The 27433-nt window shown below is 43.5% G+C and overlaps 1 protein-coding gene across 8 annotated transcripts in view; it reads right to left on the reverse strand.

Moving 5' to 3' along the window:
* Positions 1–27433, reverse strand: part of LOC124416756 (titin) — a 54352-nt gene that overhangs the window by 9497 nt on the left and 17422 nt on the right. For all 8 annotated transcript variants that reach the window (XM_046898064.1, XM_046898063.1, XM_046898060.1 and 5 more), the window contains 27 exons: positions 14174–14296; positions 13654–13832; positions 13069–13316; positions 12741–12997; positions 12484–12675; positions 12182–12364; positions 11501–12112; positions 10991–11167; positions 10715–10898; positions 10508–10635; positions 10229–10408; positions 9817–10089; positions 9375–9750; positions 8801–9288; positions 8327–8711; positions 7955–8257; positions 7710–7873; positions 7347–7628; positions 7103–7283; positions 6661–6917; positions 6309–6596; positions 4776–4950; positions 1646–1968; positions 1332–1554; positions 573–770; positions 289–492; positions 68–231 (listed from right to left, as the gene is read on the reverse strand). In XM_046898064.1, coding sequence (XP_046754020.1) covers positions 68–231; positions 289–492; positions 573–770; positions 1332–1554; positions 1646–1968; positions 4776–4950; positions 6309–6596; positions 6661–6917; positions 7103–7283; positions 7347–7628; positions 7710–7873; positions 7955–8257; positions 8327–8711; positions 8801–9288; positions 9375–9750; positions 9817–10089; positions 10229–10408; positions 10508–10635; positions 10715–10898; positions 10991–11167; positions 11501–12112; positions 12182–12364; positions 12484–12675; positions 12741–12997; positions 13069–13316; positions 13654–13832; positions 14174–14296 — 6747 coding nt within the window. The remainder of the gene's footprint in view (positions 1–67; positions 232–288; positions 493–572; positions 771–1331; positions 1555–1645; positions 1969–4775; positions 4951–6308; positions 6597–6660; positions 6918–7102; positions 7284–7346; positions 7629–7709; positions 7874–7954; positions 8258–8326; positions 8712–8800; positions 9289–9374; positions 9751–9816; positions 10090–10228; positions 10409–10507; positions 10636–10714; positions 10899–10990; positions 11168–11500; positions 12113–12181; positions 12365–12483; positions 12676–12740; positions 12998–13068; positions 13317–13653; positions 13833–14173; positions 14297–27433) is intronic.

Below are 27433 nucleotides of genomic sequence, written 5' to 3' on the forward strand. Positions count from 1 at the left end.
ACCATAATACTTCAAGTACACGTCCCCCCAGGGAATCATTTCCCATCTACCATAAAATAAAACTCACCTGGACGATTCCCTCTTGCTTCACATTCTCATAGACAACAGTCTTGTGGACCTCGACCATCGTGTCAGGCGTTGGTTCGAATACAGCAAAGTCCGCGATGCTCTGGGCTTCGCCTCCAGCGTTGGTAGCACGCACCATGTATTTGCCAGCGTGTTCCTTCTCGGCTGTAGAAAACCAGATTGCGTAGGATCAAAAATGTCGGAGACTAGATTTTTACGCACCTCTTTCGAGAATCAGCGAGTAGCAGTTGCCTTGGTTCTTCAGTCTGATGCCTGTGGTTCCTTCCGTCAATACCGCGTCGTTTTTGTACCACGTTACAGTGGGTTCAGGGCTTCCTGTGATTTCTACCTCCATTATCACTCGATCACCTCGCTTCACTACCTGCGCTTGGAGACGTCTGCCAAACACCGGTGGGAAGATTGTCTCTGTTTGAAAAACGCGATAGGTTAAAAGATGAGGGAAAAATTCGATAATCAATTTTTCGAGTCTCTGGAAGTATTCGTACTTTTGACAACGAGGTCGGCTGTACTGCTCGCAGTTCCTACGTCGTTTATTGCCGTGCAGGTGTAACGCCCAGCGTCCTTAACGTTAACGTTCCTGAGCTCGACCCGAGCGTGATTGTGCTCAAAGCTGATCTTTAATCCATCCTTGGCTTTCAACTCCTGTCCATTTTTCAACCAGGTAACAGCCGGTTGCGGGAATCCTGAAATAAAATTGAAACCGTCACTTCCTGTTTGTAGCGAGTGGCGGTTATCATGTAAACCAAATCGAACGTGCCTCATTTGGAAAACTTTGTAGCACGGATAACGTTTGCAACATAATATTTCCGGAGCGTGAGTTTTACTCGCTGCTGGCACGGCGAAAAGCGAGTGATAAAAAGAACGTGGGAGAGTAAAGAAAAGAAAAGAAAAATAAAAAATAAAATAACGGTGAAAAAAAGTTCTGTCGCAATTAGCCACAACATTCGAACTTTTGGCAAAGAGACAAATGCAAAGAGGAACCGTTGACAAAACACAGAACATCCAACGTCTGAAGTACGGATCCAATTTTCATCGAGGTTCAAATTTATGCGATACCGCAACAAGAGCTACCTTGTTGTATAAAATAAAAGTAAACCGTCGAGCGCACATAGCGACTATTTTTTAACGTTGATAATTATTTTCCGCGACGGATCGACGATGAAACGAAACGGATAGCACTTGAAACTGGGCACTTTCATAAAAAAAATTCTAAAAATGAAAAATGAAATTTCTCAAAAACTCACCGTCAATTATGCCCTCGATGACGACGTCGGCTCCTTGGTCGACGATCATTCCCGTGAGAGGCGAAACGAACCTCGGTGAAACATTTTTGCGAGTCGGTTTATGAACGATGACTTTGCTCTCCTTCTGCAGGTCTTCATCCTTGGACACAATCACAGTTTTCTCTTGTCGTATTTCACCAGGTTTGTCCTGGAATATTCGTTCGAACTCCTCCACCTTGTGAGACTGTGGATAGAAATGAAACATCACGAAAGAAGCTCGACGACATGAAAATAGAAAAAAAAAAAAAAACTCTTCCTCAGCCATGAATTATCACCTGAACCACAGGAGGCCCGCCATTTTCTGAAGTAGAGAGCTCGCTGGACTGCTTTGTCGACTTCACGCAGACACTCGTCGGAGCTTGACCGGGAACCGTGGAGGAAGAAGTCGTCGACGAAAATTCTCTGACGCTTGACGTGTGCGACGAGGAGGACTGAGTGACGGTCGAAGACATCTTCGTGACGGTGCTTTGCGAGCCGCCCAATTCCTTCGACGTCTCCGCCGAGAAGTGTTTCTCGCTACTGTTAACCGACTGCATTTCGTCAGCTGGGATATGGACCAGGGCTACCTCTTTCTCCTCTGCAGCGTTCGCCCCACTGCCTGCGGATGAATAATCGAAGTATCAATAGATCGGCAATAACCTTTGGCCCCTAGACGTTTGGCGTTTCGTCACCCTTGATATTAAACCGCCTATCGTCTTATGCGACAATTAATTGTTCTTAAAAGTGACTCAAACCTCTTCAGCGGTAAAAATAAAACCCTCGCTAATTTCGGGATGAGTAACCCTCTTTATTTACATCTCTCACGCTACGATCAATCGCTCTTCTTTTCCTACCGATACGCGTATCTGCACATTTCGTCGGGATGAGTCAATCTCTCGACAATATTTATAACCGCATTGACAAGTCGCAAAAAGAAAATAACCGCCCTTGGTACTGAGTCCAATATTTTCAAGTTGGGCACGCAGTGAAATTTTTCACATCTTGACCAACGATTTATCAGATTTATTTATTATTATTAGCCCACCCATTTGTGACTGCATATAGCAAAAACACAGTTTCTGTTATCCACTGACAGAATGCACCCTTCGAACTTAAGGCATGGGTTGAGCTGTAATTCCTGATGTCACAATCGTGAGTCAGAAATTTTTACAAGGACAAGTCGATTCGCTTATTCAACTGCTTCTTCACGCTTTTTCAAAAGTTTATTTTGGACCCTGAGAAATCGAGTAAAACATACCGTCACGTTTTATTGCACAAAATTTGTCCCCTAGAAGATTGGAAAAGAAAATAATTTACGCGTTTGGCGAGAGAGAAACTGGAAGATTATCACGTTTCGGAACGAGGGCGATTCGATAATTCCCAAAATAGTCTCGTCCCACGTTTCGCAATAAATTTGGCATCATATAGGACTCCAGGCGGATTGAATCAGCCAGCCTTTATACCTCTTCGTTTTCGCCTACAAAGAGTCATAAAAGTGCGACATATATAATAAAATATACTTGCATAAGGAATAGGCATTCGACGCAAAACAGAAAAAAAGTTATCAAGTCGTCGCTCGATCTGTGTGGGCGACAAAAATAATCTTTCTGAGCCTCCGATTCTCACCTATTACACGAAGAACAATCAGCACACTTAGCCCGCAATCAAGTCTCCGATTCAAGTCGCGCTATTCGGCTATTTTCGTTAAGCTACTGTTAAAAGTTCAAATGCACATATATCGTGCTAAGTTTAGCATCAGCTTGCATTTGTTCGGTGTCACACCTCCTCTACGAGCGACCCCCGCAGTCGAAAATTGTCATAATTCAAGAGAGAAAATAGTACGTCGGTGGTAAAACACGGTCTAAAGTAAAGCGAGGAAATATATTGCAAATTCCAATCGAGCCAAGCGCGCGACGTAACTCGCTTGAGTACAGATGCAGAAATCGATTTCTTACATCTTGACAATAATTTGTTTTTCGCTTATTTTTCGCATTCCATGACAAACCGCGATGGCTCAACGATCCTCCAAGTTTGCTCAACTTTTGGCCAGGATTGTGTTTTCCCGTTTTTCACACGGTGCGAGGGAGGGAAGATGAGGCGGCAAAAATGAAGAGACAAGATTTCCACCAATTTCTCAAAGCGTCAGAGGGTCGGAACCCCGGTGCAGCCCGGGTAGGTATTCACTCACCTCAGTAATCGGCGATAGCCGATCCGCAGCGGTCAGACTTTAGTTTCGAGTTAGCGCGAACCCACGACTGCCGAGATCGAGGCGGGGTAGGTATTTGTGCCGACAAAAATAACGCATTTCTGTGTGCGTCGAGCACTGCCGAAGCCTCAGACTTCCACCATCGCCCTCACTGCCCACTGGTCGACCCAGCCCCCCACCAAGAATTGGCGTCGCGTTGTAGCCACGTAAAAAGTTCACTCGCAGGATATTTGCGAAGCAATTGTCTACGAGACTATAGGATCCGTCCGCGGCGAGGACTGATTAGAAGTTATTCACCTCGATTCGGAAACGCTGACTGGCAGCCAGTCGAAGCGGACGTGACTGACGGACGCATCTGCAAACTAGTAAATGACCTATTTTTGTTATATTCTAGACACCTGTGGGCCGGTGGGAGATGCGCCAAAGTCGCCTACCGGGCGAAACGAGCTTTCCGCGACAGTTTTCATCTGTCGCCTAATCGTCAAAGTTACGTGTTCGATTTTCAACCACGGAGCTTTGGGTGCTAAGCTTTTAGTTTCGGGGATTCGAGAACTGATTCTTTTAGATCACTTTTCAGCTCAGTCCTTCGTCTCAAATTCTTACATCGAGCCAGAATACTTTAGGTCAGAATGGAATCTTTGCAGTGTCACCGGGTTCGAGATTAGACGTGATTCACAAATCATTTTTGCGAATGAACCAGTTGCAGCGGAAACTTCGGTTACGTGGAAGATAAAAATACACCAATCCTCTTCACCCCCGCTGCTCTAAGATGCAAATTCCAATTTTGATATCGGAATAATCGCTGAATTTTTCCGATAATCATTTTCCGCCAATGTTCACACGCGTACTGATCGTCTTGTTGAAAAATACGAAATTCGCTTCATTTCATCGCATGCAGTAGTAGCAGATGGAAATATATTAATAACTCGCTCCTCACTCCCTACGCACGCTGTTACTTTTTTCACGTCGTTTATATTTTATACTCAATTTTATTTACTCTATTTCTGCATCTGCAGGCATAAAGACTCTCTCAACCACCCCTTTCCCCTTTTTCTCTGTGCTTGGATTTCTTGAAATCTTTTCGAGTGTACTTCCCACCTCACGAATCATTTTTCATTCTTTTTTTCCAAATGCATTAGCGTTGGTGAGAAAACACCCCGCTGGCGAAAATTACCAAATAAAACGGATAAACGATGAGTAGAAGTGAAAAAAAAACTTACAGACTTCAAGAGAGGCGGTGCAGGCAGCTTTTCCCACACTATTTTCGGCCACGCAAGACACGGTTCCGTTCAGACCATCCTGGGCATCCGGAACTGTCAATACTTGGCGATCACCGCTCATTGAGACGAGGAACCCTTTGCCGCAGACAGGCTGACCATTGAAAAGCCATTGGGTCTGTATGCGAGAATAATAAATGAGCGTTATTTAAGGTACGCCATGAGCTTAACATAGAAAAACCGATAAATGGAACTGCATAGGTGATGGGCAATGGTAATATAGTGTTCGAATTCAAGAATGGCGGAAATTCTGTTCAGGTACATGAACGCGGAAACTGCCATCTACTCAAAGTCGGGAATAGTTTCATTGTTTGACAAATTGATTGCCGTTACCGGGGTGTTGGCGAGTCATTGGGTTTACATTAGGGTGTTCCAAATAAAAATTTGTTATAAACACCCTAGTATCAAGGCTGACCAACTGACCAGCCACATGGTCAATCAACGTCTCGAATAACAAACAGTAATCCGATTGCTGACCGCCGAGTAATTTGGGCCCAGAAAACCAGGCATTGACCACAGCTAATTCAATCGCGGAGTGATCAAAATCAAAAACTTCGTTCCTTGAATTGACTCGTTTCTCGAGCAGCACAATTTGGTAAGAAAGTTTAATAGCACTGAGAATTGTGTCAGCCACACTCGTACATGTATATCTACAATATCGCGCCACAGCCAGCCTTCGGTTGGGTTCTTTTTAATTGGTATTAATAATAGCCTGTTTATTTTTAAACCCCATTTACTGAGCTATAATTAATGATCTCTCGACGTCAATGAAAATACGTAGAGTCGGATGCGATTGCGATACGCTTTTTGAATCAAGCCCAAGAAACCTGCAGCTTGGAATAATAAATTTATTGAATGTTTAAAAGTTTTTCTTTGCTCTCTCTCTGCTTTCAATCAATAGCATAAGTAAAAAAGTCTCGTACCGAGGATCAAATCACGACAGAGTGGAACTATAATCAACTTTGTTTTTTCCTATCAATTATAAACTCACCACAACGACCAGGATTATTAAGACTATCAGATACATGTCGCGTTGTATTTTCACGGGGATTCAATTTGATTAGCAATTTACATTATTTTATAACAACCGATAAACTGTTCAAACGACACGATCGCGAACTTTGCTCCGACTGGTAGTTCTTGCTAATATGAAATAAAGATAAAGATCCAACAGATCGTCTATTTGGCATCCGTTTAAATCAGGGTACCACTATCCATCAGAACTGTCCTTACTTCGCGCCAAAGGCGCTCAAATGAGATTCTGGGTTAATGTGATCTTGAAAGGATTACCGCACGCAATAAATCAGTCAACAAATTGAAACTAAGGTAGAACACTTGTCCGATGAAAGAAGAAACCCAACGACTCACACTGGAAATCGCAGTAACGTTTGCCAGAGAAGATTACAAAACGACCAAACGAGGAAGAAATCTTAATTTTAGCAACTATTTTCGTTTTATTCATCACGATAAACTGACCTTAGGCGTCGGTTTTCCGACAACAATGCACTCGAACTTGGTTGTATTTCCGGCGATGATGATCTTGTCAGAGAATATTTCCTTGAACGTTGGAGCGACGAGCTTCTCTTCCATCTGCACCATTTCCTCACTTGTCTGCAGCAAATCTCCGAGCGATTTTACGATCAGATGAGCGAACGCCTTCGCCTCGCCCAAGGAATTGGTCGCCTTGACAATATAGTTGCCCTTGTCCTCCGGAAGTGTTCGCGATATTTCGAGAATGGAGGAACCGAACTCTCCGTCCTTGATCTGCATCATATAATCATTGATTGAATAATAACCTCATCAAGTAATTAAACTTCGGACAACTCACCTCAATTCTATCACTGGGAGATATTTCCTTGTTATTCAAGAGCCACTTGATCTCTGGCTTTGGCTCCCCGGTCACGGCGCATTCGAACACGCTCTTCTCTCCCTCGGCAACGAGCAAATCGGTCAACAGTTTGGTAAACCGGGGTGGAGAACCGGCCTCGACAATTTCTACCTGAGTTTTGGGGTTCGCCTCTACCTCTGGCTCTGGCTCTGCCTCTACCTCTACCTCTACGTCCGCATCCACATCAGGAGTTACAGCTGTGTTGGTAGAAAGGGACGAGACATTAAACGGGTACGTACCGGGTGACCCGAGGGAATCGTCACAGAGAATGAGTGACCGATGTGAAAATGCGCATTTCATATATCGCCAAAATTACAAAGCACAAGACTGAGGAATGGGTTTAAAATTAGAGAACAAGACTGTTCAAAGCGACGCTACTTACGAACGACCGACAAGACGCACTCGCTTGAAGCCTCGCCCGCCGAGTTGATGGCGACGACCTTGTAATTACCCCCGTCGTCGACGAAGGCCTCGTGAATTATGAGGGTGCACCGATCACCCTGGAAGAGCAGCTGGAAGTCAGCGGACTCCTTGACCGGCTCTCCGTTGTGGTACCAGATCACCTAAGAATCGAGAGTCAGTCCAACGGCACGAAATTTTCTGCGAGGTAACGTCCTTTTACTCACTTCCGGTTCGGGTTGACCGACGATTATGCAATCCAGACGGACTGGTTGGCCTTCCTTAACTTCCATGTTTTCGAGCGGTATTTGAATCCGGGGTTTCACCGGCTCGATGTCGTAATTTGTCTCGGAATCGCTGGTCTCGTTTGGGATCCTACCCTTGACCGTTACGTTAGAGGAGCTGGTCGCTTCACCGGCAAGATTTCTTGCCGATACGACGTAGGTTCCGGCGTCCTTCGGGAAGGCTTCCGATATTATCAGCACCGATTTTCCACCCTCAGTTTCGATCTGAAATTTCGAAAATCGTTATTACCTGAATTCGTTTGAGAAGCTTACGAAAATCCATCCCAAATGAATCGAACGAATTACTTTCAAGTCTGAAGTCTCCTTGATGAATTTTCCGTCATGAGTCCAGCTCAGATTTGGCGGTGGGATTCCCTTGACCTCGCACTCTAGTTTCACTTTTTGTCCCGTCCTCGCCATCACGTTGGAAAGTGGTGTTACGAATGATGGAACTTCGGTCGGCACGGAAACTGAAGAGAGAAAATGATAAAAGCCCATAAAACAAAAGAGGTCATCCCATGGGTTAGCCCCTCGAAATCCACGTAGCTTACTTTTAACTGACAGAGAGGCCGAGGTGGATGCATGACCGACTTGATTCGTTGCTTTGCAAGTGTAGGTCGCCTGGTCCTCGAGAAAGACTTCCTCGAACCTAAGAACGGCTTCGCCGTTATTATAAGTGATGACGTAGTCTGGGGAATTGTCGATGTTGGATTCGTTCTTGAACCACTGAACCGTTGGCAAGGGATTTCCTTCGACAGTGCATTCCAGCTTGTGGGACGTACCCTCGGTTGCATAAGTTGGTGTCAAAGTCCGCGTGAATATCGGGGCGCTAAGCTGCTCCTCAGGTGACGTTTCTGAAACATTTCAAGAGAAATTGAAGTAGGGTACAAAGTGCAGGACAACGTACAGCGACTGTGACTCACCCTTGACTGTCAAAGTGGCAACGGTCTCAGCGGACCCGGCGGAATTAAACGCTTTGCAAACGAATTGGGCGGAGTCTTCGGCGAAGGTCTCCTCGATGGTGAGGGTGCAAATTCCTTGGTCATAGCTCGTCAGATAGTCTGGATTGTTCTGAATCGAGATACCATCCTTGTACCAAATGACCTCTGGGACGGGGAACCCGATGAGTCGACATTCAAAGGTCAACCTTTCACCCTCTTGGATCGTGGCGTTGTTAAGAGGGAGGGTGAACTGGGGGGGAATCGGATCCGGGATGTCGTCCTCAATCTTTGGCTGTTTTGGCGGACTTGGCTCCCTCTGAGGGGTCGGAGGACGCGGTGGCAATGGTATGGCCTCTTGCATTTCAGTCTGAAAAACGTACGTTCCAATTATCAACAATGGAATACCACCGTATGATCGTAGCTTTGAAAAAAATCATTTCCCTCAAAATTGTGTACCTTTTGTAAAATGTGAATCTCCTTTGTGATGGCCGACGTCGTTATTTCCTCGATAATCTGGGTGCCAATCTCGTCCGTCGAATCCTTTGAGTCCCTGGTCTCGGGTGGAGCGTCTGTCTGGGTGGAAACAGGAGTTTGGGCCTTCTGTCTCTCGATTTGGGCCTGCCTGGCCCTTTCCAGTTCCAGTTCAGCCAGCCGTCTGGCTTCTTCGGCCGCCTTCTCAACGGTCCTCGCTGCCATCGCTTCCGCAACTTGTCTGGCGCTTTCAGCCTCCGCTGCGGCCGCCTGAGCAGCCAGCGTTTCCGCCTTGGCCGCACTCAGTTTCGCATCGGCGTCCTCCTGCTCCTTCTTCAGCTTGTCACGAAGGTCCTCTGCATTCTTCAAGTTCTGAACAAGAGTGTGCAGCTCGGAGGAGACGATGCTAAACGAGTCCAGCATCTCCCGATTCTCCACGATGACTTTGCTGAATTGAGGTAGTCTCTCGGTACCTATAAACAAAAACGTCGTGTTCCTTGATCTTTGATTCTCAACGCTTATAGTGAAAGGAAAACGAAACGTGGTTTGGTAGACTAACCGAAGACCTCGGTAGATAGTTTTCGTATTTTTTCGATTCGTTTCTCTTGCTTTTCTTCGCCAGGTTTGAGATAAGTATCGACGTCGTTGAGGAGGGCGACGGCGTCTTCGGGTTCCTTGACAGATGTCGCCCTCCTGGCGATCGTTACCAAGAGTTTGCTGCCGTCCCTGAACCACTCTTCGGCTTCGTCGAGAAGCTTGAAGTACTCCACACTGAGATCGGCGTTTTGTTTCGTCTCCGTTACCTTCTCCTTCAGATTGCTCCACTTCTCTTCAAGATCCGACAGTTCGCGACGGAGCTTGGGAGCTAGTGTATAAGTTTCGGTAATCGTTTCCGTTGTTGTCTTTATGAACGTCTCGATTCGTTCCTCTAAGATCTATTCACAGATATAAAATTAAATTCCGTCAGCCAGAGTTTACCAAATATACTCGAGTTACCTTACCGTTATCGTTTTTTCAAACTGGACAAAGGAATCGGAGGTCGATTTTGCTGCTGCTAAGTTTTCACCATATTTTCCCTTAACGGCGTCCAGTTTCCTGCTGAGCTCATCTATGTTTGCATTAATTTTGCTAAGGTCGGCATCGAAAGTTGCCAATTGAAGCTGTTCATCCAGCTGCGATTTTCTTTCCGTCCACGAACTTTTCCACGACGATTCTGCCCCTTCCGTCACTCGTTTCAGTTTATTAATATCTTGCGATGCCGCCTCTGGAGGTTCCTGTAAAGACGTAATTCTCTAGGTCACTATAACCACCTGACAAATGCGTCAAATTGAAAAATAAATCATTCTTATTGTCGAATTGATTAAACTTCACCTGGAGAAAATCATTCTAACTAATCAATTTTTCAACTCATACCTGGTATTCAATTCTTTTAATGGCTTGTTCGGTCTCAGAATTGATGAATTTTATAATTTCGCTGACAGACTCATTTTTGACATTGTGTTTCAAGATTAAATCCTCAACCTCGGCAATAGTTTTCGGCACTTGGGTGGACGCCTGGCGTTTCTCGTCGACACTTTTGCGCTGTATCTCTACCTAGAATTCGTTTTCAGTTCAGGTTTATGACCATATTAAATATTTATACCTATTACAGAGAAGCCTCAAAACTGTTGATCTCAATTCGTGCGAACTCACCTCTTCCAAGCTTTTGAATATCGATATCAACATTTCCAGAAGGATCTGATACTCCGTTGTCGTCGTCTGCAGGTGCTCGTGAACGTCAGACAGTTTCCTTCGAATTTCCGCACTTTGTTTTGAATTGTCTAAAAAACGTATGAAAAAATTCATGACAATGTTACAATGGTGCCAATTTGTTGGACTGTAATAATTTTTTTGGAATACCATTTTGTGAGAGAGCATCGACGCTCTTCATTCTTGTGTTCAATTCAGTTACTGCTTTTCGTAGCTCTGAAAGAATTGTAGCTCGAGAGACTTCCAAGTCTTTAAGAATTTCGGAAGCCTTTGGTAGGTCTGAACTGATCACCGGATATAATTCATCCCCAAACTTTGAAACCCACTCGAGAGTCTGAAGGGCCGTGCAAAAAATTTGTTATTTTCTCATGGACAGCCAGGAAAGGCAGTTTAGTGCTTCGTTAGAGAAATGATAATTATCATCACCTTGTTGCTTTCTTCGAGACTTCGTTCCCGTTGGATTTTCCATTCTTCGACGATGGTTAAATTGGTCTGCCAACTCTCCCATGATTCGGTGATAATTAATTGACGATTTGCGAAATGTTCCAGCAACGTCTCGACGCACAGACAAGCTCGAGGAATGTCGAGGTACGGATCGACGGTCTGGTAAAAATACGACGAGATCTATATCGCAAGTAAGTTATAAAACACGCAACGACACCCGGCGTATTTCAAGCGTCGCATTGAGTTATGGTACATACCCACCTATTACATTTTTAAAGAGAAAAACATTTAGCAATCGACCTATACTGCACATCCCGATAGGAATATATCGAACCACCGCACCGGCGTAATTGGCAAGCCGGCTTAAAAATTTACGTGAGAATACATAACACGTGGCTTGGAAGTGGGCCAAAGAAATAAATATTTATGCAATAATAAAGGAAAAAAGGAAACAGAAAGAAAATGGGTAGAAAAAAAATTCAGAGAAATTACCTCTCTCGACGCGTCCAAAAACTTTTTCCCACTAGCCGTAAGCTTCAGGTACAGAGGTTGAAGCGCCATCCATTTCTGTTCAAGCTTCTTGACCCTTTCCTCTTCGATATTCTCCGGGGAATTTCGCTTGAACTCGTCTTCAAGGGAGTCTATTTCGCCAGCAAGCTCCGAAGCCACGGTATGAAACTTGACGTAAAGAGAACTGAGCTCTATTCGAGCATCGACTAGATTCTTCAGCTTCAACCAATGGCCGTGAAGGTCGTCAACCTTCTGATCAACGTCACGTCGCTGGGTCTCGTCCAGGTATTCGATCACCGGAGGCAGGGTGTGGAGGGCAGCGTTGATCTCCTCTCCCTTCTTCTGCAGATCGCTAAGCAGCTGGTAGTGAAGATCGTAGAAGTCCTTTGCCATCGGTAAAACGCTTCCCATGTCCTGGTGTCCCTGAAGAAAAGCCTCGGCAATGCTCACCAGCCACGAATAAAGCTCGTTGTGGGTCTCAAGGAAGGTTGTCAGCGCTTGGCTGATCTCAAGGTTCTGCTCGTTGTGAGCTGTGCATTGATTGATCAGCTGGATTTTACGGTTCTCCAGATCTTCGACGACCCTTCTAACACCCTGAAATTAAAAGGGAACGTTATCCACCTTTGCTTCGGATAAGGACACAAGAAGGAGACCAGAACTTACTTCAGCGCCAGGTGCTCCTCTCCCAGTAACGTCCAAGAGCGCGTATCCCTCGGAAAGAGGTTGTGCAGTAACGTCTTCCAAAGCTGCCGCAGACTGAGCGTGGAGTTGAACCAGTCGGGGAGAATGGGCCGGATGCTCAGTAGTGATGAGCTGGATTTCCAGCTGGTCAAGCTTCGTTAGCGCCTAAAACGAGGGAAGAATATCACCGATGATTCGTCGATCGAGGTGATCTTCCAGAGTAATTCGATTACTTCTTGCCGGATCCAACTCAGGATGAAAACTGGCAATGTGTCGAAACTCACCGATTGGGCTGACCTGAAGAATGCAATTGCCTTGTTCAGCATTGTTTCGTACTGTTCCAAATCATTAATATAGTCGGCGCAAGCGCTGAGGATGGCGTAAGCCTGTTCGGTGGCTTGTTCGCCAGCGAAATGTCCCGAGGATACGAGCTGCTCGGTGGATTTGGTGATCTTGATACCCTTGTCTTGGAAGTCCTGAAAAGCGAGAATGAGATCAATGCGATTGATTGCAAAACCGCGACCACCTCGACAAAACCCACCTTTGCTTCTGGCTGCAACTTCTTCAGTTCGAATAGAAGAAGTTCAGCACTGGCCGAAGAATCGCCGAGCTGATCGCTGCTGCTCGCAAGGGCGGCTATCCTGTCGTTAAGAATATCCTCGAGGTCTCTGAGGTCGGTGGCGAGCAAAGCCAAGGCGAGGCACTGTTCTAGCTGGGTTTTACGACACTGGAAGGAGAGCTCGATCAGCCGTCGCTTGTCGTGGAGAGCCTCGAGCCATTTTTCAACCTCCAGTATCGCTGCGGAAAAGTCAGGAAAGATTAGTCACAACAGTAATGGTCAGTCTGCATATCCTGTCATTTTAACTCACCCTGTTCAGCCTCAGTCTTGACGTAGTCGGGCCTCGAGTCAAGGGTCCCTTCGTTAGCGACCTCCCTCAGCGAGTCGAGAAGGGTTTTCCCATCCTGAAGGGCGCTCATCAGGGACTCGAGCATGGTTTTCCTCAGGTCATGGATCTTGGTGAGAAAATTCTTCACCGCCTCAATTTCGATGGGTAGAAGAGTGTCGTTGCAGGCCATTTCGAGGGCCTTCATGTTCTCCCGGTACTCTTCGGCTCGCCTGGAATAATCCAAGTAAAAACTCAACTCTCCGTAGTCAATTGACGTGGCATTTTGACTTGTGAGAAAAAAAATAAAAGTACAATAATAAAAAATTTCCGAACGGCGTTTATGGACTGCACACGTCCTTGTTTTACGTAATCCAAGACGAGCAGCCGGTTGGACAATAAAACGGTGAATAAAATCGCCACAAAAATCCTCGGAGCACTTTCCTCTTTTATACCCTACAGCCTGGCCCGGGGTTTGCCCAGGCGGAGTGTTTATACACACTTCCGTTGTATCGTTTGCTGTATTTGCGTTCGAGAAAATTCGACACCCTTAACGATCGAGCTTCGAACCTTTGAAAGAGCGCGTTGTTGTCCAGTATTTGCTTCCGTCTCTCCAGGTGGGCATTCACATCTCTCCAGGCCTGACCCAGGGTGTCGGCCATTGCGGCGTAGACCTCAGCCCGGGGCCGTTGGGTTGAAATCAACTGGTCAGCCTGTCTCAGCAGCTCCTCAACCGGGCTCTGTTTGTTCTGGAATGAATACGGGACCGTTTTATCTTTTATCGTCAGGAAACGTTGAGGTATAATACGCGTCGAGGAGAGACCCGATCAAGGTGCAAACGTCGAGGGTGTTTCCATCGAGGGTACAAGGAAGGCACTTTGCGATCCTCTTCTCCTCCCGCGACGCAATGCTTATAATCATATATTTGCCTCGCTTTTAAACTGGTTTTCGTAAGCTGGACCAGCGAGCACCGATCCCGCGTGTACCGCGGGCGAATGATTTTATCGATGTGCATGGCCAAGGTATACAGAGTGACTCATTTTCTCCGGCGACGTTTTTTTCTCTCTTATTATCCTCGCGCGTTTCTTACCTGTAGCTGAAGAAGAACCTCGTCGTGTGCATTTAGAAGCTCCGTTGCTTCTTGTACCGTCGATCCAAGCTTCGTCAGTGACGGCTGGACCTCGAGTACTTTTAATTCCAGCCATTCTCCGCTCTGGAAAAATAGGAAGCAAGTTCGGTGTGATGAGGAAATTCTGAATTTTAGTGTCACGTTTGAGTTGCCGCAGCGGTGGATGAAAAAATTAGTTCAGCGAGTAACTAGTATCTAGTTCGAAAGCAGTCGGATCTATTTTAATTGATTGTGTTACACGGGGCGCGAAATCCACTATTTGTTTATAGAACAAAAATAACGTTCGACGACCCAGATTCGAGCCATCTGCACAGCCCAGCTTCGCTTAGTGGTCACTGACACACGCCTATATCGTATCGGCAGTTGCTGATTACCACCGGAAGTTCGCCTCACACTTCACAGTGTCGGGCGAAGAATGTATCACAGAATGCCGACGGACTGTTGAATGAAAAAGTCTTGATGACAGCTTATCAGTCAATTGAGTAAAGTGACTACAATTCTTTGTTTGGCGGGGTTAAAATGCCAAGCGAAACGCGACGAATGATTAAAACAGGTATTCCGAGTTCTGGGTTTCCATATTATCGTGAGCTTGTATTCCTGGATAAAAACCGGTTTCTCGTCGTCAGCTGGAGGATTTACTGCCTCCATAAATTCGGACCGTTTTAAAAGCTGGTTCAAAAAATCTGAATATCTTTTAATTGGCATGAAATTTTTCACGATCTTAGATCGAAAGAACCGTCATAAAAACGTAATCTACTAATTCATTTACGGTCGTGAATTTTCAGGCTCCAGAAAACTGATCCAAAGAATATTTAACGCCTACAGGTAGTTTAGTTACGAATTTTTAGTACATACTCTGGCCGATTTTTTCTTTTTTTTCTACGTCATACGTTATCTCGTTTCTCTAAAAAGTATCATTACTTGTCCGCGCTCAACGATTCTCGGTAAGTCTTTAACCGTTAAATTGAATCTCTTACAAAGTGATCAAGATAAGACCTACAGCAACGCCTGAAGACTGTAAATTAACGTGAACGCGCGTGGGCAGACTCGATGGAAATCTGCCGCTCGGTATTTTCACGCCTCGCGTAATTTTTTCTTATAATTAAAAATCAGCAAACCATCAACACGATCCTAATTTCCTGAATGACTTCATAACGCGCCCATAAAAATCTTAGTCTGCTAACTCCTCCTATTTCTTGACCTTATTTTCATTTTCTTTTTTTTTTTTTTCTCCTCCTCTATTAATTACTCCGATTCTGACAGCACGTAATTAGCTCCACGCAGGTTCCACTTCGGATTATCGCACTCATTCGTTGCGTCCGGTGTCTGTACGCCATAAATAATGAAATTCAAAGTGCAGCGTATACTCTCGACTGGAATTACTTCGTCAATGCTGTATGTACAATAACGAAGCTATAGGTGCGTAGCTTTGCGGGCAAGAAAATAAACTCGAAACTCTTAACTGCAGCAGCTATCGTAGTCATTCATTATTCTGAGATAAGTCTTCGTCTTCGTCTTCGTCTGCTCCCTATTCTTATTCTTCTTTTTCTACTCCATTGGCTCCTTCCGGATAAACATTTTCACACTTTTTCTTCAGGTTAATCTACGCAAATCACATGATCACCAAACGAAGAAAGTAATTCCGCTAACAACGAGAATGAAATTCTTCCAAACGTTTTCTACTGGTAGAAATTCTCCTTAGAATCCATTGCGGCTCGCTAAGTTATCTCGTATTGTCTTCGACCATCTGTTTGGCATTAGGTCGTGCTAACGACATAACATCGTTCGTTAATTGGACACGCTTGGCATGCCTGTTATACATATATGTATGTGCACCGGCGCTACCGTTCTACAAGTTCGCGATTCTCAGGCCCTCTCGGCTGCCGTAACGTTTCTCCACCCCTTGTTTTTGGCGCAAAAATTTTCTTTCCATTTTACAGAAATTTCATTTCACTCAAATTTTTATTTTACATCTCACGATTCTTTAAATAGTTAATCAAGTGATCACCTTTCAATTGCACAAATATTTTGAACGATTTGTGTCTATCGGTAATTAATGTTCAAAGTATTAGAAGAACCCACGTGAAAGGTGTTTTCACAAGCGACATTGTTATTTCCTTTTCTCTAATTCCTTCGCCCAACGTTGAACCCAAAATTAGAGGTTTATCTGCGCGTCTTTTTCTCGCGCTATTAAGTAGGTTCAAGCCTCGGATGATGGTTATGATCTTTTTTGCATCATTCTTTCTACCGCGCCGCACGTGGGTAGCGTCACGTTTACAGTACGGGTTAGTTTTTTTATTTTTTTTTTTTTATTACGGGTTACACGTTTGCACGAAGGCGTGTGTGTGCGATCCGAGGATGTGAGAGAATGTGAAAGATGAGACGCGGATGGATAAATCGTAATTGAATGAACCGAAATGAAGCCGGCTTCGAGTTCCGTAATACAATGAAGGCCGCGAAGGGCTCTGGAGTAAAATCAATTTCGACAGATGTTACTTGCCCTATAAAATATCACTGTAAACGAGAATAAAAGCTTCCTATAAATCAGTACGATAAAAATACGAATGGAAATATATCGGATCATCCGTGCGTTGATCGAACATTCGTTAAACCGTTTGAATCAAAATACATGTAAAATTTGGTTATTATTTTGGAATATATGATGGAGACGGTGGGCGGATGTTGTCAATTGAAGATCGGAGTATCCGTTGCAGGATAAACGACAAAGCCAAAGCCAAAGCCGAGGCCAAATCGGAGAGTTGACGCCAACTGTTTGAAGATCCTCCGCAGTTTGCTGCGTCTCGTGTTTTGGCACGAGGCCAATATTCGAAATGGAAAATTAAACTATATCTAAACGCGTGTACGTAGGTATGCAGATACCTACATATATACACGTTCCTGTACACATCCAGTGCTTCGGGTTCAACGGCTGCAGCAGCTTGCTTTTTTCTTTTCGTATACCGTTTCTCTCCTCAACGTCGACGTCGTCTTCCTATTCGTCTTCGTTTCTCCATTTTCTCTGCTTTCTGCTTCTTTCCGACCTCCGCTTTTGGCGCGATAGAGAAACGTGAAGTCTATACTATGTGTACTCAAAACGTGACCAAAAGTTTTCACTGCAATACTTTTTCATAATATGTAAGACAATTTACCTAAACTTTTATTCGTTTGATTGAAAATTTATTGACAAAAGGACGTTCATTTGGCATCGTGCCACTTTTAATTCGCCAAGAATTATCGATAAGATCAAGTCTTCCTTACGCTAACGGCACCTATAAAGAAGAATGAGGTGATGCTTGAGACGCTGAAAGCACCAAGAACTTGAGAAGGACAGAAGTCGATTGCTCGCCTCGTTTCTCGATCGTCTCTGACGACTTTGGCCAAGTGAAAGTTATGTACCGACGGCATCCCACCGTTCCACTGAGATTGACGTCGGGTTCTCTCTACAGGGGACTAAGGCCGCCAGAGAAACAGACGTTATACACCTGTGGCGCTGCAGACTCTGATGATATGACGAAAGAGCGCCGCGCCTGCACGCCGCCGGTATTTCCATATTCGGATATTAAATATGGGACATGGGTTGTTATATATGGGTGCAAAACGATCTGTAGGACCTTAGAGTTTGACGACATTGCGGGTGGGGATCAAGTTCCGAATTTTAAAAGTTCCGAAAACGCCTAATTCCGACTTATTTGGTAGCTAAACTTGAGGTGAAGACATCAAACTTTGAAGAAACGAAGTAAGATCGAAGTGGTGAAACTTCAAGAAGCTAGAAATTCACGGAACTGAAAATCTTGGATCATCAGAACTTCGATGCTTAAGATTAAAAAATTTTCTCATTTTTGCAAAAGTTCCGACTCGTCAAAAACTTTGTCCGAAACTTTACCCTTTCAGAGTTTGATTTCTTCACTTCAAGTTTTCCCACGAAAAAATTTAGAATTTGTCGATTTCGGAGCTTTTCAAATTCGGAATTTCAACCTCACCGCGAGACTAGACCATGCTTACAATCCTTAGATGAGAATTCTGCTCGAAAAACACAGTGGAAGTCTCGACTTTGGTGCGTAAGGCGGAAGGCTGTAGGAAGGTTTTACGTTGTGGCCGTTTCGGGGTTATTTCGGGGTATTGCACGAGCCTACAGCTATTTCCGAGTCCTCCATCCATCCAGCGCCGGTTGAGCAGAAACGACGAGTTAGCCATCGTTCTTCGAGAGACTCTATACGATGGATAAATTTAACCAACGGTCCGGCCTATACGCCGATTCGATAAACCTACTCCTGGTCGAAGAGCCGGCTCAATCGACTCTATACTCCAACACAGGACGCAATCATCAATGAATTTTGTAGGTATTAATGCTACACCATTTGGTGATCGCGAGAGATCGCGATTCGTGACGTGAACCCAGCTGGCGGTGGTCGAGCAAAGAGGAAGGAAGTTGAACGAGAATGATCGATAGCAAGATCGTTCAACTGTCTCTCCATCATCGTTACGTTTATCTCCATTTTACAGAAAATTACAGAAACGAGGTGAAACGATGCCGAAGACGCAGAGCATCAGCGTTAGTCTCTTAAATGCAATCAAGAAGTTTCCAGAGCTTTACAATTCCCAGCATGACCTTGCCAATGACAAGACACACAGCATGGTCGTGTGGGACATAATTTCCTACGAACTCAACACGCCAGGTACAAAGTGCAGACTGAGGTCTTCAAGCTTGACGAAACTGTCGAACATCCAAGAAATAACTTCGCAATCGTTTTCAGTTAGCGTGCTGAAGAAGCGATGGCAGAAGCTGCGATCCTCGCACAAAAAAAGGTGCAGGAAGTTAAAGAGTGCAAAATCCGTCGCCCCCCTGCCACGTGACGAAATTTTCCACCTCATGCAATCCATGTAAGATCATTTTAAGATCATTGGTAAGTAAATTCGAATCAAGAATGCAACGAGCAGCGGGTTTGGTTCTTATTTTACAACCGCAGGATTGATCGATGGCGATTTCAATCGATGATCAGTTTATTCGTGATCCGGTTTTTCCAGAAACCGAAGAGATGATAAATTGCTGGTCAGGAGGATCGCGTAATTTATCTCTCGCCTTTCTTTGACCAGAATGAAAAAGTTCTCCCCGTTGCGTTGGCAGCTGGGAGCATCAGGGAATTGCTTATTTATATTTACGCCGATAGTGATGCAATATGGAAAGACGATAGCTTCTGGCGAGCCCGACTTTGAACGGTCTATAAATTTTCCCCAGGCTCGGAGGACAGTCCCTCGGGATCGTTGATGACGATTCCGTTTCCTCGGCGCCGACGCTTTCCGTCATATCGGAGGAAAATCGCTCTCTGTGTTCGAGCAGCAGTACTTTGATTAACGAAGAACGACGAGAGTCCTCGTCGGAAGTCGAGATCCCGAAGAGAGTCCTGCGGCCCCGGAACTACCATCGGTCACCGGAAGTCGCCAATCTCGCGGTCTCCGGAAACCGGGAGCGTAAAATCGCCGATCGATCTCGCTCAAGCCGAGCCGACGAGCCCGTCAAGATCTTCTTCAAGAGCATGGCTCTGACGGTGTCGAAATTTCCCCCGCGTCTTCAGGCCGAAACGAAAACAAAAATATGCGACATCGTCGTTGATGCCGAACTGAAACTTTCGTCAGGTCCGATGCTCCGATTTTAGACCGATTTTGTCATTTTTCTGCGTTCATTTTTCGTTCCTGTTCTTAAGTTCGATGGATCAGCAGAAAATGTTAAGACTAGTTTGGCGCATGAATAGTCGTTATAGGAAAGTAAATGAACCGAAAAAGAAAAAAAACACGCGTTAATCACTCTTTCATTTCCATAACTTTCTTTCTTTCTTTCTGATCTGTCACACATGATCCCCGATTTTTCACACTCGAACAATTCTCGAGTCTCTTTGTATTTCCACTCTTTCCTCTAGCAATTGAGCAGGCTTAAATATTGAAAGCTGCTAGTCAAGAATGAAGAACAAACAATAAAATAAATTATCCAAGTCCTAATTGTAAGGAATGTGGGTATCAGAAAAACCGATCATAAGAGAGATATAAATTTCTTTTTCGATCCGGCGAGTTGAAAGAAATCGATCGATTAAATCGTCCTCTGTTGTAAAATGTTTTATTACGATTGGCCGTGGGGCGATGCGACGGCTTCGGACGGGACCAGCTGCTCGCATGGCTCTCTTATAATATATTTAGAGAAGAGTGAGAGATAAAAGGCCGGAGTACAGAGGAGCGCGGGACACCCTAGAGAAGAGCGTCTATGAAATCACAGCTTACTCGCATCTCGACGCGACCGCGACGCACACGATGGATCTAGGAAACCGGTATTAGACGATCGACTGCGTGTCTACCTTGCCCGTCACTCTTTACTACGAACCTCTGTGACCGCCAACCTTATAAGTGCGAGGAATCATGCTGCCGAATGTGGGCCGCGGGTCTATTTCCAAGTCCGCGGACTCGACGACCCTTGACCCGCAAAAATACCGCAAATTTTTATTCCAGTAAATAAGCATGGAAGATGATAATTTTTAGGTGTGAAATCGGAAACTTGATCTACTACGGATGATTCGATGACGCTGAATTAAATCGTGATAATAAATTTGCAAACATTATATAAAAAAAAAAAATACGGTTAAACCGTTTAATTCGAAATTTAATAACTTTGTCAAAAAATTTATTTTTATGAATAAATTTTTAGGGATAAAAACAAAAATGTAAAAAAGTCTTCAGTGTTCAGTGGATAGTTTTTAACGTTTTCCTTTTTTTTTTTTTTTTTTTTCTTGTCTGCAACAGCTTTTGTTTGACGTATTTTTTGATAAAGTTATTAGGTTCCGTTTTAAACGGCAAAACCCTTTTTTATAACGATCTCAAGGGTTGCTTGAAAAATAATCGACACCATTCGATACAGCGTCATCGAATTACCCTTAAATCAAGTTTCCGGATTCGTACTTAAAAAGTACGACTGTAGGATTTTTTTCTTGGGCTATTTACGCGAGTCACCGGTGCCCAATTTTTTTATTTTAATTGTTTTGTTTTCGATACGTGAGTCTAAGGGTAAAGCCTGGTGGTGAGATACCGCGGCTGAATTGTTTGACCGTGACGGAAATAGAATTGGGGAAAAAATTCAGAATCTCTGAGGTATTTGCTATAGGCGTTGCGAAAAACCGCACAGCTGTTTTTCAAATCTTTTATCTGCACCTGCGGTAAGGATTATCGCTTAAGAATTAAGATCGTTTTGGCACGAAGATCTGCGCCTGATGCCAAGGGTATGAACAGCATTATCGGGTTTCAAATAATCGAAAAATACAAATGAAATTCGAATATTGGATTCGAAGGCAAACGGTTTCTCACAATTGATTAGAAATACGTTGATTCGGTGAGTACGCTTTGAGAATTTCTTTGCAGCTGATGTGTACCGACAGAAGTAGGAAAAACTTGTTGACAGAGATTTACGCGGTCACGGAGAAATCTTGGTCACCGTTTCCCGCGACGCGAGATTCGCAGACCGAACCGCGCCGTAATTACTTCGAATAGAAAAATCCGGATTTTCACTTGAATTAGCAATTTCTAACTGCCAAATAAAGCTCGAGTTCGATAATGAATCTGAAGCTGATCAAGAGCTCCAAGTCGTGAATTTTTTATTTACCTTCTTTGATGGCTCAGAATACGTAACAACGACGAAAAATGATGCGGAAATCGTGTTTGAGGGTTGAAATATTTCGTGTGTAATGAAAAAAGTTTCATCCACTTGTCTCTAGCACTTATCAAGTATGACAGAAACAGTTTGTTCAACATTTATTAAAAAGGGTTATTAATGATCCGTAGTGTAATCAAAAGCCTAGAACGCATGTACGGGGTCGTTAACGACCCCACTTGTAGTTTCCTTTGGCGTTATCAAAAGCATTGTACACGCTTTGTAAAAAATGTACGCTACTTAATTTTTTTTATGCAAACTCGGTGGCTTTGTATAAAAATTATCCTATCTTTTTACACAGAAAATGGCTATTATTGCAGTCGAATGAGTTATACGATTACTTCCCTGATTTATTATTAATTATATACTGATTTATTAAATAACTTGAAAATATACGAAAAGCCCTTACAAACACTTTTTTGTTACGTTTTTTGTATTGCCAGTCTAATGCATGCTCTTAAAAATCGCTTCATTGCAAAGAAGGATATGAAAATTTGTTCGAAAACTGATGTTTCTGCCATTTTTCTAGCACTTTTTGTTACTCAATTAAATTTTTCACCGACTAAACTTCAACAAAATCAGATCTTCTCTTCGCCATACGTTTCCTTATCAAAAACTGAAAACATTCTCGTACTCCGGAGTCCCAATATTTCCCTTTAGACCGATTTTACGAACAAGAAACGCGTGGGGTCCTTAACGACCCCGCTTGCGAGTTAGAAGGTTCGTGCGTCTAGGGTTGAGTTCCGAGAGTCTGCCGCTACACCATAAAGAAAATGGACTTGAGGTCACCCGGTGGGAACGTGTGAATACAGCCAGGTAAGTGTGAAAAAATGTTCCCTCATCCTTGGCCGTTAGCCCTTGGCCCTTGGCTCTTGGGTTAACCCGATGTAAAGCGGTATGAAATTAGGAATTATCTTTTTGTTTGCCGATGCGTTGGAGGCTCATTCGCGCGTGTCCAACTCCCACATTGACCACCATGTCTTACGTTCGTCCTGCCGCTGCTGCTGCTGCTTTTGTTGCTCTCGCGTCGGCGTCGTCGTCGTCGTCGTCGTTTCAATGCAGCAATCATGACGTCGTCGTTGGCACGACGCCTTGCGTCACCGCTATACATATTTTAACCACACCGCTAGCAGCAGTTGAGCACAGCTCGATTTTCATACGGTGTGTTAATTTTCGGAAAATTACGAAATCAGTCATTTTCGCAAGAGTTTTATAACAATATAAGATTTATGCTGGTTTAAACGTTAAAATAGAGATTTTTTAATATTCATTAGCTTAAAATTAACCGTAAAAAAATTAAGATGGATTACATCTGAGTCTTACCGGACTGCTTTTGGCATTCATATAGATTTTGAGAAACTGCGCTTTGTTGGGAAGATCGTGCGGTCGTAAGTCGAACGGTAGTTAGACGGCAAAAAGTGTCGCGTAATTTATGAAAGACGAGAAATCATGTGGAGAGAAAAGTACACTGTGCATACGGCTTCGGGTTTCGTCGGCTTCCATTATTCAAGAATCACGCGTGAAACGTTATTAACTTATTTCAAGCTTAGCCTCCACAGCCGGCTTTCAGATCATTCCAATTCGCGGCTATTTCACATTCGTTATGTTACACCGCCGCTGTACAGATATTTATATTAACGAATCAATCTCTGTCATCGTATGGAATTTGTAGGAATATTTGTGGTTTGATAAAACGTAGAATAGAAATACGCAAATTTATTGGCGGATAAAAAACGGCCAACAATACGAAAGCCCAGACGCTCAAAGGGAATTCTATTACTGGCTCGGAGGAAACGATGACACGCGAAACGTGGTGTCACTTCTATTTCTATAGTTTGATATTTCCTCATACGCCTCATATATCTTGATACATATATACATATCGCTCCCGCTATCCAGTAACGTTCAAAAGTCATTCTTATCCAAAATTTCAAAGAAGAATTCCTAACAATTGCGATACGAATATCTACTTGTCTTTTGTCTGCAGTTAAATTGCAAAAATTGAGCCTCGTTTCAATTCACCGAGCCGAATTATCGGTGAACAGCTTTTGCAAAGCCGAATATTTTAATGGATTAAAAATTATCTCAATTCCGATTCAAAGTATAATTTTTATGATTTGCTAAGCGCAGTTTAAACAGCTCGGAGCGAAAGTACAGTTTCGATTTTGGTTACTATCAGAGCCTTAAAAATCTCTTGGGAATCGAACGAACCTAAATTTGAAAAACTGGGTATCATCTATAGTCCATTCTTACTTGTAGGAGGGCAATGACGAGCCTGGTTTCTCCACTCTGCACGGCTATCGTGCTAATCGTCGTAGTTTTTGGTGGTTTTGAATTTGACTGGGTCGAATCCTGCTGCTGATTCCTGCTCTCTCGTCCTTCGTCGTTGCTCCCTTCTCGCTGGCGTTCATTGACGTTCGATTGTTCCGGTTCATCCCCGGAACCCTCGGGATTATCAACCATTTTCTTCGAGGCTTCGTCTCGTTCCTTTTATCCACTTGTTTAACACTAATTAGCTACTCGTTTTATATATCGTTATCTTTGATTGAACGCGCCTCTAATTTATTTCTTCTCGCACGCGGTTCACTGCAGACTAGAACAACTGTGATTAATCATTCGAATGACAGCCATTCATCTGTGGAAATATTGGAATCAACTTTCCATTCTTTCTCTTCCACTTTCCGTCAATTCCTTCATCCGTCCATCTGTCGATAACACCGAATCATTTCAACGTTTTGTTTTTAATCCTCGACTGGTGAGAGAAACGACTGGAATAAGGATTATGCAACCTGAAGAGATTGCAAGGTCGGCTTCGGATCGCGTTCCCTCATATTCAAAACAAACAAGTTTCTTAACAATTGTGCGAATCAGATCTCAAATCGAACCTCGTGCAGCGATAGCGAAACAATTTTAACCGTGGCTCACCATCAGTCTAACGAGTCGTAAAAATGTCCGTGTAACCAAAAAAGAATCTATGTTTGTTATTTTTCGCCCGAATTCGCAGAGCGGATAAATTTTTTCGCGCATGATTAACGATAGAAGAATGAAGCGCGTAAAACGTGTGAAAATAAACACTTTTCACTGGATTACATTTTGAAGAACAATCAATCGGCGTTCAGATCGATTCTCTCTTACTGATTTCTGATCGAAACTGCTAAGATTTGGAAAAATTTTTAGAGATCGCTAAATCTGCGGCAAGATTTCAAACCATTCGTAACCGTTATCGGCTTTCCACAAAACGTTTAAATATAACAAGTAACCAGGGAGTGACCGGAAAGCTCTTTGACGTCCGGTGCATTGTTTGTTTACTGTGATTCGACCGAGGGGAGATCGCACTTGATCGGTGATCCAGAACGAATACAGGTCGCAACCAATTACGCAGTGTAAAGATTCGCAAATAAATTAGAGACGCCGTTTTTCGCCGGTAAACTTGCAGCCAAATATCGTCAAGCGAAAGAGAGCAAAAGTTTAAAAATCGCGACGCCGATCGTTCGGTAAAAGCCTGAAAGCCGGTTCTATAATGCCGAAAAGGTATCGATCACGCATTCCACAGGTGGTCCACGTACATCTTGCGGGATAGATCCTGATCGATTTTTAATCGCGTTATGAATTTCGCCAAGAAAATCGGCGTCAATTTAAGACCGGTGCCGATCGGTCTTTGATCGCAGTGATCGACAGACGGCGGACGAATAATGACAAGGTACGTGCTGGGCGATCCACGCTTCGCACGGCGATGCCGATTGCCTACCGATATTCAAATCCCACTCAAACTTCACTTGTTCGACGGGTTGACATTCCGCGCCGCTTTTTCCTCAGTGCCGGTCCACCCAAGACTGGCTCACTGCGGACCGCACACTCGAACCCGAAGGAAACTCCCCGCCGAATGGAGCCGAAGCTTTCCGATCTCTCACGGAATATCCCGATCCGGAGATCTAGAGTCGGGCCGCGAAACTCCAGGAGTCGAAAATTTGGCTGCGTGTACCGACCGGTGAGTATTCGATATATTTAGCGCGATTTATCGACCTCGGAAAATCCAATTCACATGTCCAGTTGACGAAAATGTTGATTATCTTACAAGATCTTCTTCATTATGGCATAATTTTATGACGAATCTTGCATTTTTTTTATAAAGAGCAAAATTTTTGTCAATTCTAAATGATACGAGTGAATTGATTGTACAGCTTTAGACTGTCAGAAGCTTGTTTCAATTTACCAATAACGATAATATGTGACATTCAATTTCCAATTCACATGTCCAGTTGACGAAAAGGTTGATTATCTAACAAAATCTTCTTCATTCTGTCATCATTTTATCAAGAACCTTGCATTTTCTTAATAAAAAGAAACATTGTTGCCAATCAGTGATACGAGCGAATCAATTGTACAGGCTTAGGGTGTCAGAAACTTATTTCAACTTACCAATAACGATAAGATATGACAAACATAATATTATGTATCCAAGAAATGTTGGAATTCTATTTGTTTAACGAAATAGTTCTATTTTTCCTCTCTTTTCTTGTTATCGTTCTATTTCTAATTTCTATTTATCGAAATCGTTACACTGACGATTGAAATGATTATAAAAAATTATTGAGAACACAAAAAATCATCAAGGAATACAAATCATTCACATTCTTCTGAGTATTTCAACCCCCCCCCCCCCTCCCCCCCACCCCCCCAATCATGTGAGATGGAATAATCTGAGCACCGCAAATGGCTGCGGTTTGCTTCGCAGAAGCATTAATTCATCCCACTTGCATGCCTTATGATGCTATGTGGTTTTTGTTAGAGTAATTTTTACATTAATTCTGAAAAATATTTACGTAACGGCATTGAATATGTTCTTACTTAGTAAGTTGCCTAGATTCTGAGTCGACAGAGTCAACAGGTTTGTCATGTACGCGTTTAAAATTATTCGCATATTTACATAATACGGGAGTGCAGCATGGAGTCGTCGGGTACGTTTGACCGAAATAATATCCGTCTATTGTACGTACAATTTGCACTTAACGGCACGCGTTGGCCGCAAAACCATACGCTGATTACAATTGTGTTATACGTATACGCCTTCGTATCTGCACTTGTGTGTAATACGCTGAGATACACGGAACTAATTAGAGCTATTAATACTTGGAATTCTTTATCTGTCGGCTGCAAGAACTTGTAAGCAGATACGCTGTCATCATTGAAATACAGAAGTAATTTTTAGATAACACGCGCGTAATTAGTTGCAAGTGATGCTTGACAAAAATCATACAGACATATACATGCCGACTAAATCATGCGATAAACTTGGGTTGGTTAGTAAGCCGAAGAAAAAATAGGGACAAAAACAGGCATTGACAATTATTTTGTGAAAAACGTATTACGAGTAAAAGTAATAATTTATTCACACAACAATAACATTTTAGAAAAAATATCTATTCAATTATTTATAATAATTATATTTATACACATCCATGTAGCATAAATTAATAATATCAGTAACGTAAGTTGTGTACACATCGATAAAACCACAACGTAAAACAAACTCA

This window comes from Diprion similis, chromosome 3 (assembly GCF_021155765.1).
Source record: "Diprion similis isolate iyDipSimi1 chromosome 3, iyDipSimi1.1, whole genome shotgun sequence".
Taxonomy (NCBI): Eukaryota; Metazoa; Arthropoda; class Insecta; order Hymenoptera; family Diprionidae; genus Diprion; species Diprion similis.